The sequence below is a fragment of the Pipistrellus kuhlii genome, unplaced genomic scaffold, assembly GCF_014108245.1.
Source record: "Pipistrellus kuhlii isolate mPipKuh1 unplaced genomic scaffold, mPipKuh1.p scaffold_m20_p_7, whole genome shotgun sequence".
Classification (NCBI taxonomy): Eukaryota; Metazoa; Chordata; class Mammalia; order Chiroptera; family Vespertilionidae; genus Pipistrellus; species Pipistrellus kuhlii.
This window is the reverse complement of record NW_023425573.1, coordinates 37,139,616-37,159,526: the sequence shown is the minus strand read 5'-3', so window position 1 is coordinate 37,159,526 and position 19,911 is coordinate 37,139,616. Positions and strand designations below refer to the sequence as shown.

At 37.9% G+C, this 19,911-nt stretch overlaps 1 protein-coding gene across 4 annotated transcripts in view; it reads right to left on the bottom strand.

Moving 5' to 3' along the window:
• Positions 1–19,911, bottom strand: part of CHN1 (chimerin 1) — a 139,936-nt gene that overhangs the window by 23,354 nt on the left and 96,671 nt on the right. For all 4 annotated transcript variants that reach the window (XM_036422333.2, XM_036422336.2, XM_036422335.2 and 1 more), the window contains one exon: positions 19,493–19,570. In XM_036422333.2, the coding sequence (XP_036278226.1) occupies positions 19,493–19,570 (78 nt within the window). The remainder of the gene's footprint in view (positions 1–19,492; positions 19,571–19,911) is intronic.

Genomic DNA, 19,911 nt, shown 5'->3' with positions numbered 1-19,911 from the left:
CCAGGCAAGATCTTTTAAAGTGCCTTTAACTGGTTTTGAAGTGTGTGATGGTGCATCATCACGAAGCAAAATTACTTTGGCGTGTCTTCTGGCCCATTCTGGTCATTTCATAATTAAAGCGGGGTTCAAATTGATTATTTGTTCTCCCCTCCATTTAAGCAATCCTATCCTAGCTATCGACAACAAAATCAATATTAATGGTTTCACCTGGTTTTAGAAGCTCACACCTTCCTGATCCCACCAAACACAGAGCATTGTCTTCTTTCTGAAGCGATTTGGCCTTGCAGTCGATGTTGATGGTTGACCAGGATCAACCCATGATTTTGTGTATTTGTGATTCTCAAAATAAATCCACATTTCATCACCAGTCACAATTCAATACCAAAAAGACTTTCTTTCGTGCTGTTGAAGCAACATTTTACTGATGACTTTTTAATTTTCCATTTGTCTTTCATTCAGTTGATGTGGCACCCATTTTCCTCCCTTTAAAATCTTTCCCATTGCTTATAAATGATCAGAAATTGTTTGCTGAGCAATGTTTAATCTTTCTGCAAGTTGGTTTTGAGTTTGACATGCATCTTTATCCAATAATGCTTGAAAATGTTGGTCTTCAAACTTTTTTAGTTGACCTGGATTTCTTTGTCTTTCACAGTGAAATCATCACTTTTAAAACATTTAAACCAGTGTTAACAAGTATCTTGAGATGGAACATGTTCACCATAAGCTTCCCGAAGTAGATAACTTTTTCTTCAAAATAATGAATTAAAACTTCCCACAAATGCTCTTTTCTTGCCACAAAATTTGACATATTTAAGCGTAAAAATATCTGATGTTAACACCTTCAGCAAATTTGAATATCATATGAAGTTTTGAACTTGCTGTCAATACAACAAATAGCATACATATCAAATCACATATATATCAACATGTGTAGCTCCATCTATAGAAAAAAAATCCGCATTAGTAACTGGTACACCTAGTATGTACAGGAAAGAGAAGGCATTCTACCTTAACTCAGGTGGAAAAGTATTGGTCAAATAGGAAAGTAATGAATACTTTCAAACCCAAAACACAGAATAGAAAAAAATGAATATTATTAGTAACACAATAAGATTTCTGAGCAAATATTGGCTGAAAATGCATTCAAGAAATAAGTTTTGTGTGTGTGTGTGTGTGTGTAGTGTTTAAAGGGAGAGGGAACAAGGAAGCCACTGAGCTTTATCAAATTACATTTACTTGAGATAATTTCTTCCTGCAAAAAAATAGTAATAAAGAGTGTGAATATCAGAGTGTGACTATTTGATTCCAACATAAATAACTGCTGTAACAGCTATTGCTAATAATGAAATTCACAGCTAAAATTGTCATTTTTACTGCTGTTCTATGTATGTATCAAATAGGTCTTAGAAACCAAGGCAACGCTTTAAGATATATATAAATATATATATTTCTTCAAACTTAAGATGCTACTGAACATAAGACTTACAGTAAATGTAAATGGGGCAAAATCTGATTTACAGTTTGTATGGAAAATAATACAATAATTAATAAATAATACAAAAATAAATTTTTACATACTCACAACTGTAAGTCTACTTTTGTCCTACCCTGTTTATTCCATTTAGAAAAACTGTGTCAAAATTATGACAAGTCACTGATTATAAGACAAAAATGCCAATTCCAAGGTGTTAAAATGAAACAAAAGTACATATTAGAATCAATGAAATATGGTCTATCAGATTTCAAAATACTATTCCTGGAAAATTACCCATATACAGCTGCAACGGGTAACATGGGGTTCGTTCTAAGCAGGTATGTGCTCTTAACTCTGGTTATTGCCAGTGAGCTTGAGTACTAAGCATTGTGTTGATTTTGGAAAGAAGGCACAATCCCTTTTATGTCTTTGACGGGAAAGCATCAGGAATGCAGACACAGTTGCTTCTGGATTGTTAATGATGCTCAGAGTCTGCAAATTGAAAGTATTTCCTGGAGTTCCTGAAGCAGAGTCCAAGATCAACATTCAGATAGACTGGGATGTCCTTGTGTTGGTCCATGTTCCTCTGAGTGAATGAAACTGGATAAACTATGCAATCCTGCTTCACTCTGAAGAGAATGAGTGACATAGATCGCTCTGACTCATAAAAAAGGTTAGAGACTATTATATAAATAGCTATAGAACTGTGAGGTTATTTTTAGGGAAAGTCTTTGGGATGCAAACTGGCTTCTCAGTTGCCAGATCTCAGGGTAGCCCAGTCTCACCTAACGTGGTAAGGTTAAGAAGAAGGGACTGGAAGCCCCACTTCTGTACCTGCCCGTACTCATGATTAAGGGGAGCACAATGCAGAGTAGATCTCGTGAACTTACTTTATAAAGGGCTCTTGCAAATAGCACTGAGATGTTATGATAAAACTAATTCTCTTCCTCACCTTCACAGAAGAAGTAGTGAATGTGGCATTTTTCAGATCTTGGCACATTTCTTCATATTACACTCCCTGAAGGGTGTAACTGTCCAAGCAGGCCCAATATTCTCTAATTAAATGATCATTCAGTTATCTCAGAAAGCAATCTTTGGGAAATTATTTACACGCTTCCTTCTTGGACAGCTTTTTATAAAGGCATCCTGAGCAAGTTGGGGATGATTTTATTGTTTTTTAATTTTTTTAGAAAGTTGCTTTCATAGCTCTCCAAGAACTGTTCTACCAATTAGCACCAAAATACCAGAAGCTTATGAAACTTCTATTTGTATAACAGGGGTTACCTGAATTCCATTTTGAATTTTTATATCTAAAATTCATTCATATTTCTTAAATTTTGTTTTGTTACCTCTATGGCTCCATAACTAGATGGCATTAGCAAAAAACTGAATATTGCAGCCTTTTTTTCTATTTCTCTAGAGGTCATCCAAAGAGAGATTTCATTAATTATTTTTATTATTCATGAATACTTAAAGTGATGACACATACAAAGATAAAAAGGATATTGGCTCAAGGAATGCGTTGTAGGTTTTTCCCTTTAAATACGCTGCAAAATGCTCTACTGACAGCGCCTACCAAGTGTGAAGGAAGCGGGGGGGAGGGGAGCTCCTCAGGCTTGAAGCAACCCACAGGTTTGAGTAGGGTCAGCCAGGCGACTCATGGGGTGTCCCTGTTGGCACACAGGAAAAGCTGGGAGATCAAAGGCACAAAGCATGAGCGAAGCAATATGTTTAGAGAATTCCAAGGAAGGGTGGGCGTGGGAATGACTGGCATGGCAGGAGATGGTTGGCAGACAGGGCCTTGTCCATGCCTACAGATTTATACTCTGCCTAGTGAGCAATGAAAGGCCAATGATGACTTTTAAGGAGAGCGACACAGTCAAGGAAGGGGGACAAGCTAGAAAAAGACAGATTGCGTAGCACGCTGTGGCAGTGGTCCAGGGGATAGATGACATGGATCTGCACTTAGGCAGTGGTGAGCAAGAGAAAGGGATGAGGTTTTTGGGAGGCAGAACCAACAGGGTCTGGAGATGGGGAGCACCTGGGCTAACCGTTAGGGTTTCAGGCTGGTGACTGGGAGCGGGCGAGGGGTGATGGCATTAACAGAAGGAACAAGAGTAGAGGAGCAGACTGGGAGGGAGGCTGTCAGTAGAGCATTTCTGCAGTGTATTTACAGGGAGAAACCTACAGTGCATTCCTAGCCGATACCCTCTTCCTCTCTGTATATGCCATCACGTGTTTGTGAATAACAACAGTGGAAGGGAAGGGAAAGAGGAGGTAACTACCTCATGGAGTAGGTTTCTGAAGGCGTCAAAGGGAGATGGGATCCAGGCAGAAGGATTAGCTTTGAATTAGAGGAAAATTACTTTCCCCTTCTCCGAGCTCAAAAAAGAGTAAGAGGAAAGAGGACGGCTGCAGAGGAGTACTGGGGGCCTGGAGGCCAGAAGCTAAGGACGTTCCTAGTCTGTAGTCTCCATGCATTAGCATAGCAGTTCAGTTACTAAGCAAATGAGGAGTTGGGGGAAGTGGGGAACTGGAATGTGCCAGAAATGAACAGACTGCTGAACTTGGAAGCCAGTTTCCTTCCTGAGGGGCACTAAGTCATACTGTCACAATGTCAAGTGCATTAAAGAAAAAGTAACAAATAGTTTCTTATTAAAAGGGTGAGTGTGCTAAGCTTGAGCTTTAAATAGTTTATTCTGCATGTAGTCTTACATAATCAGTGATGTTTATATCACATATTTACCAATTCAGAAAAAAGGTATCTTAAAAAATCAATCGGACACGTTATGCACAGAGAATAGCTCTTGGGCTGCCCTGCTCTGCCAGCACCATGGAAGCAGGTGCTGACCCCACAGATGAGGCTGACAATGCCGACACCTTTGTTTACTATTCATAGCTGCATTTCTGGTCTTAAAATGATGAAATCAGAATGTAACTGGCATTCAAAATATAACAATGAAAAGATCAGAAGTTGCATCTTGGAGATTCTTTCTGCTTGGGAGGATGCTAAGAACGAACCAGAGTGGCATCCTTGCCCGTGTTTCTGATAGTTGAGGCTAACGGGCATATTCTTGTAATGACTGGGGTATTGATAGCATCTGACTTTATCCTATGGCATCCACTAGTCTTTGTTTCTCACAAGCTGCCTGTTTCTGCTGTTTACTATACAACTGAATAGCACTGCTTTATACGGCGGGTGACACAGCCTCCTCTAGAAACACCATTACGTCTTCCGTGGAATTGAACAAATCATTCGAACAATTTACTGAAAAAGGGTTTCTATAGGGAGGATGTTTTGGTGAGGTAATACAAAAGAGCAATCGGCTTCAGGATAAAACATTATCAGTGCGGTCAGGGGTGGTCCCCAGAGCCAAGCAGCCTTGTGAGTGGGCCACTGCCATCTTTCCTAGGCCGCCTCCAGAGGTTTTGGTGCGTCAGTGACAGAGTACTGGCATGAACCGTACCTTCATGCACAAAGGGCATAGCAAGGAGTTTTAAAGCCCTCTTCTCTTCTGCAACTGGAGAAAAGACAAGTTTGTTACCATGACATCGAGACCGCTTTTCACCCAAGAAGGACTCCTTTCAAGTTAATCACCTTAAAAATAGAGATGAAAGACTAGATTCATTAGTGGATGCCAAGTCTGTCACAGAGAAGGCACTGGCTGGAGCCAGGCTGAGAGGGACAGACAGGAAGGGAGACGGGTGGACTAATGAGGGGCCCCCATGGCACAGGCCAAGGGTGTGTGCCTCCTGGCACTGACCCTAGTAAACACTGAAGCTACTCTCAACTGGAACTGCTGTTGTACCGACCAAAACCCTGGCGTCTTTTTTCCCATCATGTTCCTGACATTCAAATCTCCAGCTTGAACGTCAGTAACAAACGGGGGAAAGGAAATGAGAAAAAATTAGCCCTTCTCGTTCTCCCTTCCGTAACACTACCCCTTGAAATAAGCACGAACACAAACAGCCAAGGAGACTGCCTGCAAAGCCTGCTGCAAACGCAGATGCCAACCCGGATGGAGGTGGTGAGAACATCAGGGGAAACGAAATTTTGCCTGGGAAGGTGGGAATGAGGTTGGGCTGCCAGTCTTCATTCTGGAGCCTCTGATGAGTCAGTTCTGCAGCGCGGTATTGGGCGAGGGAGGGAGAGAACAGAGGATCAAAACCAAAGAGAAAGAGATGTAGGTAGGCAGACAGCTGGGCAGGAAAGGCGTTTCCCCCTTCTCCCCATTTTATCTTTAGGGCAATCAGAATGTATCTTTTAAGTATCCAATTTTAGTCTCACCAAGATGGCTTAATTTTGATCCAAAGGATTTGGAATTTAGAATTTTGGTACTGATTTTGCCACTTCAGTGAAAGCATTTTGATTATACTATTAAACCATGAGAAGAGAATGCTTAACATTGGCTATGATCATTAGGAACAAATATATAGAGCTGTGTAGGGATTCCCTCAAACAAAAGGTGGGGAGGGAGTACTTAACATAGGACTGGTGTATAAAACAGTATCTTAAGTAAACATGTACAGAAAAAATAATTACCAATTCCAAGCATACAATCCATTCACTGTAATCCTGCGTTTAAATTCCTCTGGCTTCCTTAACATGTTAGGCGCCCAGCCTGTTTTGTCTTCCAGACAGAAAGTATAGTTAGTGTCAGTCACTGATGACTGACTGGGCGCTTAATGTGTTAAGGATGTCCCTATCCCCTCCCATCCCTATCCCCATTCCTTGCCTGTGAGGGAGAAATATCTCTAAAATGACAGCTGGGTTCACGTGGTGCAGACCATGAACTTGCTAGAACAGCGGTCGCCAACCTTTTGGGCCCCATGGACCATGGGTTGGTGCCCGCTGTGCTAGAACACTTAGGTCTGGAGCCAACATACACACAAGAGTGGCCTCTGACACACAGCCATCTGCCTGAAACACAGGAATCACACGGCGGAAAAATGGGAGTTCTCAAGGCATTCCTTTTATTTATTCTGATCACATTACAAGGTACAGATTATATATTAAATACTATAACCATAAATATAACCAACAATGCAAAAATAGGTGTATTTCAATATGTGGGTGTTTAAAGTGTTAGAAAACTCATAATGTTTAGACTTTAAAAAAAATAAGTTTCAGAAGCAATTTTTTGTGTTGTTGTTAAAGGAGCTCTAATGAGAACTTTACCTCTAAAGTGAATCATGGTTAAAGTTTTTTTTTTATTTTTTTAAAATATATTTTATTGATTTTATACAGAGAGGAAGGGAGAGAGATATCCCAATAGTTAGAAACATCGATGAGAGAGACTCATCGATCAGCTGCCTCTTGCACACCCCCTACTGGGGATATGCCCGCAACCAAGGTATATGCCCTTGACTGGAATCGAACCCGGGACCCTTCAGTCCCCAAGCCGACGCTCTATCCATTGAGCCAAACCAGTCCCAGCTGGTTAAAGTTTTAAAATGTCAAATGACATAACGTAAACCCTTCTACATTGAAAGTTTAGTTTCACTAGTTGAATAAATTTGCACTGAAATATGAGTAGTACAATATCAATACAATAAATCAATACTTCAAAATGCCAGTCTCCTAAGGTTATAGTATGGGGGGTGTAAAAGCAAAATAAAATAAATGAATTCACTTGGTTATGCAGTAAAAACCAGGGTATAATCCACACACTAAACTGAACACTGAGAGATAACAGGCTCAGACCAGACCACAAGTAGGTACTAATATTAACATTCCCACACAACCAGGTTTCAATTTCTCTTTGGCCTGGTTTTAAATCTGTCCTCTAAAGAAGTGTAATCTTTTAACATGTTATGAATGGAAGTATTCCTATAATATATCAGGAAAAAAGTTTGACTAAAATTCACAAGAAATTATGAAACTATGTGGCTTAAAAACCCCTCTTAAAGCTCTAGTAAAAGAGATCCAGATTTTCTTTATTGTTTCTATTTCATTGACAGCTGCTCCTATCTTGAGCATTTCCATCCTTCTGTTGCTTGGTTTAATTGGGTCTTCTTATCTTTTATTCTTAACATAAAACTTAGCTCTTTGATTGAAGACCTTGTCTTCATTTTCCTAAAATAAGCATTTTAATAGTAAATATTTCACCATATATATCAATATTACTATTGCCACATTCCATGAATCTTGATATGATGCATTTTTTAATGTCCCTTGCAATTTCTTTAATGCATGAGTTATTCAGCAGTAAGATGCTTAATTTTTAAATATGTGGGAAGTTTTTCAGATATTTGCTATTGATTTTGAAATTCTGTTGTGGCGAGAGATTATGATTTGTATAATTTCAGTCCTTTTACATTTATTGATACCTGTTTTATGGCCTGAAATACTGTCTTGGTGAACCTTCCATGTTCACTTGAATAGTATGTATATTCTGCTGTTGCTGAGAATCTAAATATTGGGTCGGCAACTAAGTAATTGCTGGTTTCACACATATATGGCTTCAGTTGAATTTTTAGGTTTGCAGACGTAGTACAAATGTAAAACACATTTTGTTATTTGATAGTTGGCTATTCAGCTGTTAATCAGTAAAAAAAGTTTTTTGATCTGTTTTGTAGTTTTCGTTTGGCGTTCGTTGAAAAATGGAAAATCAAAAGGAACATTTTCGTCATATTTTGCTTTTTTATTTCCGCAAAGGGAAAAACGCATCGAAAGCTCATAAAAAGTTATGTGCTGTTTATGGTGACGAAGCCTTAAAATAACGGCAGTGTCAAAATTGGTTTGCCAAATTTCGTTCTGGTGATTTTTCACTCAAAGATGAAAAACGCTCTGGTCGTCCAGTTGAAGTTGATGACGCCCTAATCAAAGCAATAATCAATTCGGACTGTCACAGTACAACACGTGAGATTGCAGAGAAGCTTCATGTATCACATACATGCATTGAAAATCACTTAAAACAACTTGGCTATGTTCAAAAACTCGATACATGGGTTCCTCGCGAACTGAAAGAATCACAGTTAACGCAACGCATTAGCAGCTGCGATTTGCTAAAGAAACGTAATGAAAATAATCCATTTTTAAAACGACTGATAACTGGCGATGAAAAATGGGTTGTTTACAACAATATCAAGAGGAAAAGATCATGGAGCAGGCCAGGTGAACCAACTCAAACAACATCAAAAGCTGATATTCATCAAAAGAAGGTTTTGTTATCAGTTTGGTGGGATTACAAAGGAATTGTCTACTTTGAACTCTTACCACCCAACCGAACGATCAATTCTGATGTCTACATTGAACAACTAACGAAATTAAACAATGCAGTTGAAGAAAAGCGGCCCGAATTGACAAATCAAAAATGTGTTGTATTCCATCATGACAATGCAAGGCCACACACATCTTTGGTCACTTGGCAAAAATTAATGGAGCTTGGTTGGGATGTTTTGCCACATCCACCATATAGTCCTGACCTTGCACCATCTGATTACTTTTTGTTTCGATCTTTACAAAACTCCTTGAATGGTAAAAATTTCAATAATGATGATGATGTCAAATCGTACCTGATTCAGTTTTTTGCTAATAAAAACCAGAAGTTTTTTGAACGTGGGATTATGATGCTGCCTGAAAGATGGCAAGAGGTCATTGATCAAAATGGGCAATACATTACAGAATAAAGTTATTTAGTTCCATGAAAAAATTGTCTTTGATTTTCTTTAAAAAATCCGCAATTACTTAGCTGCCGACCCAATATATAAGAGCCCAGCAACCAGAACGACTGGTGGCTATGAATTGCACTGCGGCAGCCAACTGACCTGGTCTGGGCCCCCACTGCCCCCACCCCGGCCCCCAAACAGCCCTCAATACCCCAATTGGGGGTGGGGCCAGCTGGCCAACCACCAGTGGCCCCTCTCCCCCACCAGCCTGGCCTGATGGGCCCCCAATGAGGCAGGTTGGCTGGACCCCAACTGTGCACGAATTCGTGCACCAGGCCTCTAGTATTATATAAATATCAATTAAGTCAAATTGGTTGATACTGTTGTTTAAGGCTCTGTATTCTTAATAATTTTCTATTTGTCTATTTTTTCTATTCATCTGGAGAAAAGTAGGAAATTTCCATTTATAATTATGGATTATCTATTTCACTTTTCAATTCAGTTGTTGACTAATGTAATTTAAATCTCTATTGTTAGGTGCATGTAAATTTTAAATTGTTATGTCTTCTTGATGAATTTTACTTCCATTACTATTTCTTGTCTAAAAACTGCATTTAATATAAATATAGCCACTCTAATTTTCTTTGAATTATTGCCTGATAATTCTATACCTTATTCTTTTTGCCTCTCTGTGTATTTATATTTAAAATAGATTTCTTATGGGTAACAATTAGTTGGATATTGCCTTTTTACCCAATCTGACAACCTCTGCCTTTCATGGGGTGTTTGGCCATTTCCATATACTATAACTATCAGTATGACTGGGTTTAAGCCTGTTATCTTACTTTGTCTCCTAAATACTATTCCATTTGTTCTTTATTCTTTTTTCTCTTTCTTGCATACTTTTGAATAAATTGCATAGATTTTATGAATCCATTTTGTTTCCACTATTAACTTATAACTATTATTTTTTAAAGTTTGCTTTAAGGTCTACAATATATATTTTAACTTATTAGTCTACTTTCAAATAATATTATGCCACTGCAAGTACAGGTATAGAATCTTAGTATACTTGCACTTTCCCAACCCCATATTTTATGCAACTGTTGTCATACATTTTACTTGTATAACTATATAATACATCCCTATTTTTGTTTTAAACAGTCAATTATCCTTTAATGGCATTAAAATGAATAAAACACAAATTTTACACTTACCCACATGTTCACCATTTTTGGCATTTTATTCTTTTGAATAGATCTAAATTTCCATCTGGTATAATTTCCCTCTGCCTGAAGAACTTCCCTTAGTATTCTAGTACTATGGGTCTCCAGGTGATATTTTCATTTTTTTTTTTTTTTTTTTATTTTTAAAAGATGTTTTGCTGGAAACAGAATTCCAGGTTGGTATTTTTTGTTGTTGAGTACTTTAAAGATGTCACTCCATTGTTTTGCATAGTTTCTGATGAGAATTCTGCTGTCATTCTTTTTTTTAAAAATATATATTTTATTGATTTTTTACAGAGAGTAAGGGAGAGGGATAGAGAGCTAGAAACATTGTTGAGAGAAACATGGATCAGCTGCCTCCTGCACGCTCCCTACTGGGGATGTGCCCACAACCGAAGTACAAACCCTTGACCAGAATTGAACCTGGGACCCTTCAGTCCGCAGGCCGATGCTCTATTCACTGAACCACACTAGCTAGGGCTCTGCTGTCATTCTTTATTCATCTGTATGTAATACATATACTCCTCTCCCTCACTTAAAACAAAACAAAACAAAACAAAACAAAACAAAACATTTTGTAGGAGTACCAATGGAAAACAAATAATTTGATTTTTCTGTTTACAAACTTTTCCTACATTGAAATAATCTTTAAAGATGTTAATACAGAAAACAGTAGTATAAAAGTAATTTCTCTTCTTGAAAAAATTGTACATTCTATTCTTGTGTGTGCAAACTTAAAAGTCCTGTAAAACCATAAAACTATAAACACATTAAAAAGCTGAAATGTGAAAAAATTTAAGAGAAACTGGACACACGTTTAATATCTAAATCCTAGAGATGTCCTCTATAAATTCATTTTGTTATCATATGTGAGGGGTAACAAGTTCACTTTTCAGGCTGAGGCATATATACGATGGTGGTCCCATAAGATTATAATGGGTTATAAGCAAAATGCTTGTGATATTGGAAAAAAAAATGCTGGACCCAAATATGATGTTGAATTTACTGCTAGCTCGGGTGGTATAAATAGATGAGGAGGCTCAGCAATGCTGTGCAACTGCCTTGTACCTGCTTACGTGTGCGCACACAATCTCTGACTGGCATCTGCAGTATACAGAGCTGGAATCCCTACCGGCACCTGGTCAGCAGTAGGAGCCTAAACATGAAGAGGAGAGTTTTGTTGGCATTATTAAGCTTCTGGGTCAACTAACACCAGACTATAACTTCCTTTTGCCTCGGAGAGCATGGGTTTGGCTTTCCAGCACTTGAAATGGAAAGTCTCCTATCTGTTCCATCAAATGGTAAATATCAGTCATGGGTTCCAAATGGAGGATTTAAACAGACACACTGAAGCAATGTCATACAATTTTGGAGAAATGAGCTGTAATAACATCCATCAAAGCAAAATTGCATGCTTTCTAGAGATGGGCCTTCTCTTTATGAACAAGGGCACTAGCCAAGCTTGTGAGGCAGAGCCAAAAGCAGTGATTAGGGTGTGGCACATGTGAGAGCCGGAACTCCAAAGGGAATTATAAAAAAGAGAAGGAGTGAGCCTGACAGTTTAGGCCCGATTTGGGCGAATCCATTCACACTGACAGCCAAAATGTCATTTCTAATACAGCAGACTGTAGGATATCACCTACATAATAAGAAGCCTCTCATTCCCATGACCTAAAAGTGGATGTATTTCTTTTTAACTTTTACATCTGGATAACACTTTTAAAAACACACTCAAGTTCCATTTTTGCTCCTCAAACAATATATAATACAAAAAATAAGCAGTTGACTATGTTATCCGGAAGTGCGACACTACTGGGCTATTTCCCCTTCCTTTTCTAGCTTTCCTATTTTGTAACCAGGAGAATCTTAAGATAATTTAAGAAGAGTAAACCTGAGAAAGAAAACTACTGGTGTTTATCAGAAAAAGAATTTGTGGTGGTTTTCTCAGATAACATCATTACTGTGGTAAAGTATTTAAAAAAGAAAAACCAATATTTGCATATATTCTCTTTAGGCAATGATATTTTTGTGTCATGTACTATTATATACAAATAATGAATGCTGACTAATGATAAGTATACTCAGATAATAAGGAATTTGGCAATATAGACAATAACTGAGGTAAGATACTATGACATGTACATATTTTTTAGGCACATGCTTTGGCAATCTTATTGAAGTTACAGTAGGCTTCAATCCTAAGTGAAGACTCTTTGTCCACTGAGGAATTTTGACATAATGGGTCTCAAAGACAACGAAGTATGACAGTATAATTTGTCAATTAAGGTTTTGAAAAATAGAGATATGAAATATTACATATGCATCTCTCCCTTTAACTTACAGAATGAGCAGAACAGAATTAAGACTTTCTCCTCAGTTAAATCTGAAAGGGGAGAATGGATATGTGATACAAGTAACTATAAAAGTACCAACATATCCCAAATGTAAGGGGGAAAAAACAATCCTTGAGGGTTAAATTATTGTGTGGACACAAAAACTAAAGTATTAAAAGAACAGAATGTTGGCCCTAACCGGTTTGGCTCAGTGGATAGGGCATCGACCTGCACACTGAAGGGTCCCAGGTTCGATTCCGGTCAGGGGCATGTATCTTGGTTGTGGGCACATCTCCAGTAAGGGGTGTGCAAGAAGCAGCTGATCGATGTTTCTCTCTCATCAATGTTTCTAACTCTCTATCCCTCTCCCTTCCTCTCTATAAAATATCAATAAAATATATTTTAAAAAACCAAGAATTTTTGAAGAAGTGACTTTCTGAAATTGTGTGTCCTTCTTAAGGTGTTTAAAAGTAGCAAACCTACATCTTAATTTCAAAGGCTGGCCTCAGATTTTCTTGGTGTTTTTTTTTTTTTTTTGGGTAATACTAGAGGGAGAGGGAAATAGAAACATTGATAAGCTGCCTCCTGCACGCCTCCTATTGGGGATGGAGTCCAAAAGCTGGGCATGTGCCCTGACTGGGAATGAAACCGAAGATCTCCTGGTGCAGGCTTGTTTTTAATTACATAAAAGAAATAGTACACTTAATATGTTTTACCAACAGCCACCTAGTGAGAAGGACAAATTTGTAAATCTCTCCCCAAATTTAAACTACTCGATAATCTTTTTAGTTTGTTTTTTAATTCCCAATAAATTCCACTAACAGCTTCTAAGTAAAGAAAAACAAACTTCCAAATCTCTCTCCAAATTTTAAAACAACAAAAGCAAAAACAGACATGCAGGCTCCATGTAATGATACACTTTCTGCACAGCAAAGGAAACCATCAGCAGCGTTAAAAGGCAACCTACTGCTGGATCACAAGGTGGCTATGTTTTAATTTTTTAGGAACTTCCAAACTGTTTTCATAATTGCTATACCAATTTACCTTTGTACCAACAGTATTGAAGGATTCCCTTCTCTCCGCATCCTCATCAACACTTGGTGTTTTTTGTCTTTTTAAAAAATAGCCATTCTAACAGCTGTGAGGTTGATCAGTGATATTGAGCATCTGTTGGCCAATCTTTTTTATAATCTTCTTTTGAGAAATGTCTGTTCATGTCTTTTACCCATTTTAAAACTGGGTTATTTGTTTTTTGCTACTGAGTTGAATGAGTTCTTTATATATTTTGGACATAAACCCCTTCCCTTATCGGATATATGGTTTGCCTATATTTTCTCCTATTCTTTAAGTTTCCTTTTCACTCTGTTATTTCCTTTGCTGTGCAAAAGCTTTTTAGTTTGAAATAGTCCCACTTGTCTGGTTTGCTGTTGTTGCTTGTGCTTTGGTGTCATTCAAAAACACATTGCCCAGGCCAATGTCAAGAAACTTTCTTCCTATGTTTTCTTTCTTTTGTTCCAGGGCTTATATTTAAATGTTTAATCCAATTTTGAACTGAATTTTTTTTTTTTTGTATATGTTATAAGAGACCAATTTCATTGCATGTGGCTATCTGGTTTTCCCAATATCATTAATTGAGGAGACTACTATTCCCATTTACTGTTTTTGGCAATCTTGCTGAAGATGGACTGTAGATGCATGGACTTTTTTTCCGGGCTTTCTGTTCCATTGGTCCATATGTCTGCTTTAACACTGTTTTAATTACTATAGCTTTGTTCTTGCTTAAGATTGCTTTGGCTATTTGGGGTCTTTTGTGGTTCCATATGAATTTTAGAGTTGTCTTTTCTATTTCTGTGAAGAATGTCATTGGGATTTTGATAAAAATTGCATTGAATCTGTAGATCACTTCGGGTATAGTGACCTTATCAATTCTTCCAATCCACAAAATCATGGGTTTTTCTTGAGTTAAGTATAGCATCTTAAAATTCTCTAGTCCCATAAAATGTCTGTGAAGAAGTACAAGCAACTATGTACAAACCAGAAAGAAACTTGTGACATGTTTCTTTTTTGGATTATTAATGGCAGGCAGTAACCTTCCCAATGGTCTTAACAATCTAGATTTGCACTCGAGGGGTTACAGCCAGTTCCCAGCCAGAATTACGAACCATAAGGTCAGACAGGGTTGGGGCTGCAGTGCTGCGGGGTAGCATGGAGGCCTGGATGAGAGTGCATTCTAAGTCTCTGGTCCTCCTCAGCAGCAGAGGCAGACTAGTGTGTGTTCATTACTTTTGGCTTCCACACATCTGTTAAGTATTCTATCCAAGAATACTTAGAATAGAAACACAATGCCCACAGAGACTTTACAGATGATTTTATCCAATCCCCTACTCTCTATCAGCCTTCTACAAGTCTGACTGCCCTAGGCAGAATAATCCCCCCCTGCACTGACCTTTATTTTTATATTTTCTTGCAAAATACCCACATTACGAATCAGGAATAGTGCCTTACGAATCAGGAATAGTGCCTGTGTATACACACACATAACTATTGGGAGGAAATCATCATTCCTTTGAAATGTTAATGTGGGGCACTCTTGTTCATATAGAGAGGAGAAGCAATGATGAGTGACCTTATTGCTGAAGCTTAACAATGAGACAGTCCAGGTTGCCTTTTCCATTTTGTCACATTATATTTAACTCATTTTATATTACTCATAATTCAAAACAATATTGAAATTTCTAAGCACTTAAAATGTGAACACAGATATTCTCGTCAAATATAAGAAACATGATATTTGGGGTTTTATTTCAATTAAAAAATTCACATCAATTTGATTTTTTAAAAGCCCATTTATAACACCACAGGTTTTAAGATTAGAAGAATCTACTGCCGGGTTCACTATTATTGTTTTATCCCAGTAGTCTTGAGTCAGTAATTTTACTAAATATTACAAGGTTCTGCACTTGGATAGAGTATCAACTTGAGGACTGAAGAGTCCGGGGTTCAGTTTCGGTCAAGGGCACATGCCCAAATTGCAGGCTCAATCCCCAGTAGGTGGTGTGCAGGAGGCAGCCTATCAATGACTCTCATCACTGATGTTTCTACTCTAAAACAAATAAATATTACATGGTTCATGTTAGAGTGTTATAATTGCAGTATCAATTCACATCTCAGGATTCATTGCTTGTATATTATCTGGGCAACATTAAATCTATTACGTTACAATCTAATTTAGTTGCAGAATGCAAGTATCTGAAACTCTAAAACCAACCAGTCACCACTTCCAGACTATCTTCAAGATTTTTAAGTATCTACTTACTAAAGTTCTTCATGCTGTTCGCTTTCTAATTGTTTAATTTGCCCAACTAGCCAGGTTTCTGGTGTTGTTGTTATCATATGTAATCTTGATTTTATTTTATAGAACTATCTGAATTAAACATACCAAGTGAAACATAGAATACTTTAATTTGAAGGGAGTAAAATAGAGGATTTCGCTATATTCTGTGGTGCAAGAAAATGCAACTGCTCTTACATAACCAACGCTGCCTGAGAGCTAAGAATCAAGAACTGTCTTTGGCCCCCACAATCATGCCAGAGTTCTCAACTGCATCATGACCACTATAACAGCAAGAAAATCAGTCATGGTACGGATTTAGGGGTAATCTATAAGAACAAAAATAGTGACTACCTCCATGTGCCCACACACTCCCAGCACTCACTTTTCCTGATGTGGAATCAGAGGCTTAGAGAGATGAAGTCATCTGCCAAGGTCATACGGATAATGAGTAAGCTCCTGAGGGCAAGGGCTGGGATGCAGCTATCATTCTATACAGAGAGCCTCCTGTGTGGGCACACTCACTGCTGCTGGGGTGCCCGTGTCTTCCTTTTATTTTTTATTTTTTAAATTAAAAAAATTATTTTATTGAGTTTTTATAGAGTTAGAAACATTGATGAGAGAGAATCATCGATCAGCTGCCTCCTGCACACCCCCTACTGGGGATGTGCCCGCAACCAAGGTACATGCCCTTGACTGGAATCCAACCTGGGACCTTTCAGTCTGCAGGCTGATGCTCTATCCACTGAGCCAAACTGGTTTTGGCTGTGTCTTCCTTTTAATGTCAGAAGTTTCTTGTTTAGTTTAAGGCCTGCTCCAGAAATTAGCTTGCTCTCTTGTTCTTGTGTTAGGATGGGGGCAGTTCTTATGAGAGGCTGATCCAGGAGACAGTTAAAATTGATTTTTAAAATGATGACCCTCCCCCCAAAGAGATAATAAGGATTTGACAAAGAATTTATCGCAAGAAATATCATTAAGTAACAATAGGGGGCAAAAGACCATGTTACATAACATAGCAAAATGGGAAGGGTTCCTGTTTTGTTTCTATTTCCTTAAAAAAAACAAACACCTGTCTGGAGTTAGGCCCAGCTGATTTTTTTTCTTTTCCCCACCAAAGGTATAAGACACTCTTGGCTTCACTCTCTGAAATAAGGTTTGGCAGCTGTTCACCACAGAGCAACATTACATAACAAGGCAGTTCAAGAAGCAAAAAAGAAAACCGCATTGAAATGAGGCTTTGGTGAGTGGGCTTGTGGGGAGGCAGAATACACTTTACCAACACAGGAAACAATCAATGGCAAGGCTGTGTGAACAACCATTATGTAAATGCTCAGGGTTTTCCCCCAATAAATCTCCGCACTGTATACACACTTACATATCGCAGCAGTGACCTTAAGTGAACGCTCGTGTGGGAGAGAACTGCTGCCAGAGTCCGAATTCTTGGGGGATGTTTTTGGAAGCCAAGTATGACCCCCCCCTCCCCCCCCCCCCCACGCTTTAATGATGCCATCCTACAGAAACATTTAAATAAAGAGTAATTTCAATGGAAAGAGTCAAGTTCTGAGACTTCTGACCTTATTAGCAGCTCTAAAAAATATGTAATGCAACTCACTAGCTAACACAAGTTATTTCCTGAGCATGTTTTCCCCCCCACTTTAAGACAAATATCTTTAAAACAGTTTGAGTACCAAGCTAAGAGTCACAATTGGCCCCAGAGTCAGCACTTTCTGGCTGTACAAAATTTCCTCATTAAAGCCATGTGCTAAATTGAAATAGATAAATTACTGGAAATACAACCAAAATATAGAGAATATTTGCTTGCTTATGCAAATCCTTGAAAAGACCTACTGTTTGTCTTTAACCAATACTGACAGAAAACGTGTACAATGAACTTGACTTAGCACTGAAGTGGATCCTTAATAGATCAATCTGTTCCTGCTGAACACACCAGAGGGTACATCTTTGGAAATATTGTATATTTTTAAATCTCAGTTATTTTTAAATAGTATGCTTAGTTTCCTGCTTAAGAACTATTGTCATTTAGGTTCCTAAGCATGAAACAACACATAAACTTTGTATTTGCAAAAATATTTATTTGGGATCATTTCCTGATCAATATCCTGTAAGACCAAATTCTATATCATACAAGAAGAAACTGAGGCCTAGTAACCTGTATGTGCTATTTAGGTTTATAAATGGAAGATGTGGTTGAGATCTGATACACATAAATGGTCTTGTTTCATTTTAAATCAGAGATACTGGCTGAAAGGCAAGGCCTTAAGATTAAAGAAGAAAATGCTATTTGGTTTATCTTGAAATAGTAGCAATCTTTACATATCCCATACATCCTGGAATTTATCCGGTATCCTCAAATGATCTGAATATCATAAAAGTCTATTCCTCACTATGCAAAAAACCCCCAGCATATTGGGAGTTCTGTATTTAGCATTTAAGTAAAATAAATGCTGGTGTTATAAATCAGGATGAATGGCAAATTTGGAATAAAGTTTCTAACTACAGATAATGGTGCATTATATCTGCTGAACAAATTAATAAACAAATGGCAGAATGGGGTTTCCAGCTTTATCATCTTTTAAAACTATACACTCCCAACATCAAAACTATGACATTTTCCCAACCTAAAAATATTGATGTCTCAAGAACTTCAGCTTAAAGTTGTTTAACTACTGGGAAGTTACTATAGAAACGCCAGTGCATCCATTCATCCATTAAGTGTAACTGGGTCTCATGCATGGCCTCACATTGTATGTCCTTTAAATTAGGTTGCAAAGGACTGAACTTCAAGTCCGAATATCATGCTATAAGTAGAGGCAAGATCTACACACAGCTTGAATCACACACATCATTTTGATGAAAGATGATTAAAGTATAGTTGGTAAAGCACATTAACAATAATTTAGAACTACACATACACAAGGTGAAAACAAATCCTCAGAAACTGAAGAGAAGCTGCTCGTGTCAGCAGCATCAACACTCCCATGGTGGTCAGTCTCCTTTCATCACGGCCAATTAGCTAACGGAGGAGGAAAGACAGAAACTATGGGAATGCAGACCATCTGCTCAATCCAGATGCACCAGCACATGACTCTTATAATAACTCTTATAGCCAAAGCTTTTTACCACAAAACGAACAGAGATCAGATCTAATTCTCTCACAGAAAACCCCAAAAAAGATAGACATATTTTCATCACAAATAAAAATAATGACAATGAGACCTTTCAAATATCAGTCAATACTTTTACCACTGAAACACACAGATTAAACAGAATACTAAATCAGCATTAGAGAAAGTGGGGTTGGATTCTATTAGCGTTTTTTTTTTTCTTTCTGTTTAAAAGCATGCTTAACACACCTTCAATTCTTAAAATAGCAAGAGCGTTTTAGTTCAGTCATCCTAGTGTTAAAAAAAACATCAGCAGATATTCCTTTAATATTATGTAATTCAAATAATATGCATTTTCTTTCTTATAAGAAAAGGTTAAAAAATATTCTTACCTTAAAATTGTGAACCTTTTCATATTTTGGAATTTGCTCGTTTTCTTTCAGAGTTGCTCTTCTAACAAGTGATGTCAACTGTGAATAAGCAAAGAGTTTCAGAGGTTGCCAGATTGTCACAGACGACTTTCGAGAGCCCAGTTTCATTCCCAAGGCTGCTATCAATAAATCTTGCTGACGGCCCTCTTGTTTTGATTTGCGAGCTGCAGCTCTGTTAGTTTTCCTACCCGACCAAGACTCTTTGGATGGCATTTTTGGAGTTCACAGGAAATAAAACCTATATTAATCTATGTCTGTCGATGGGCTCTCTTCAGCTATCACATGAGCATTTTGCCAGCCAGCACAGAACCCTAACCTACAGAGAGCTGCAGAGAAACATCAGAGAGGTGGAGGAGGATGATGAAGCACTTCTTAAAAAG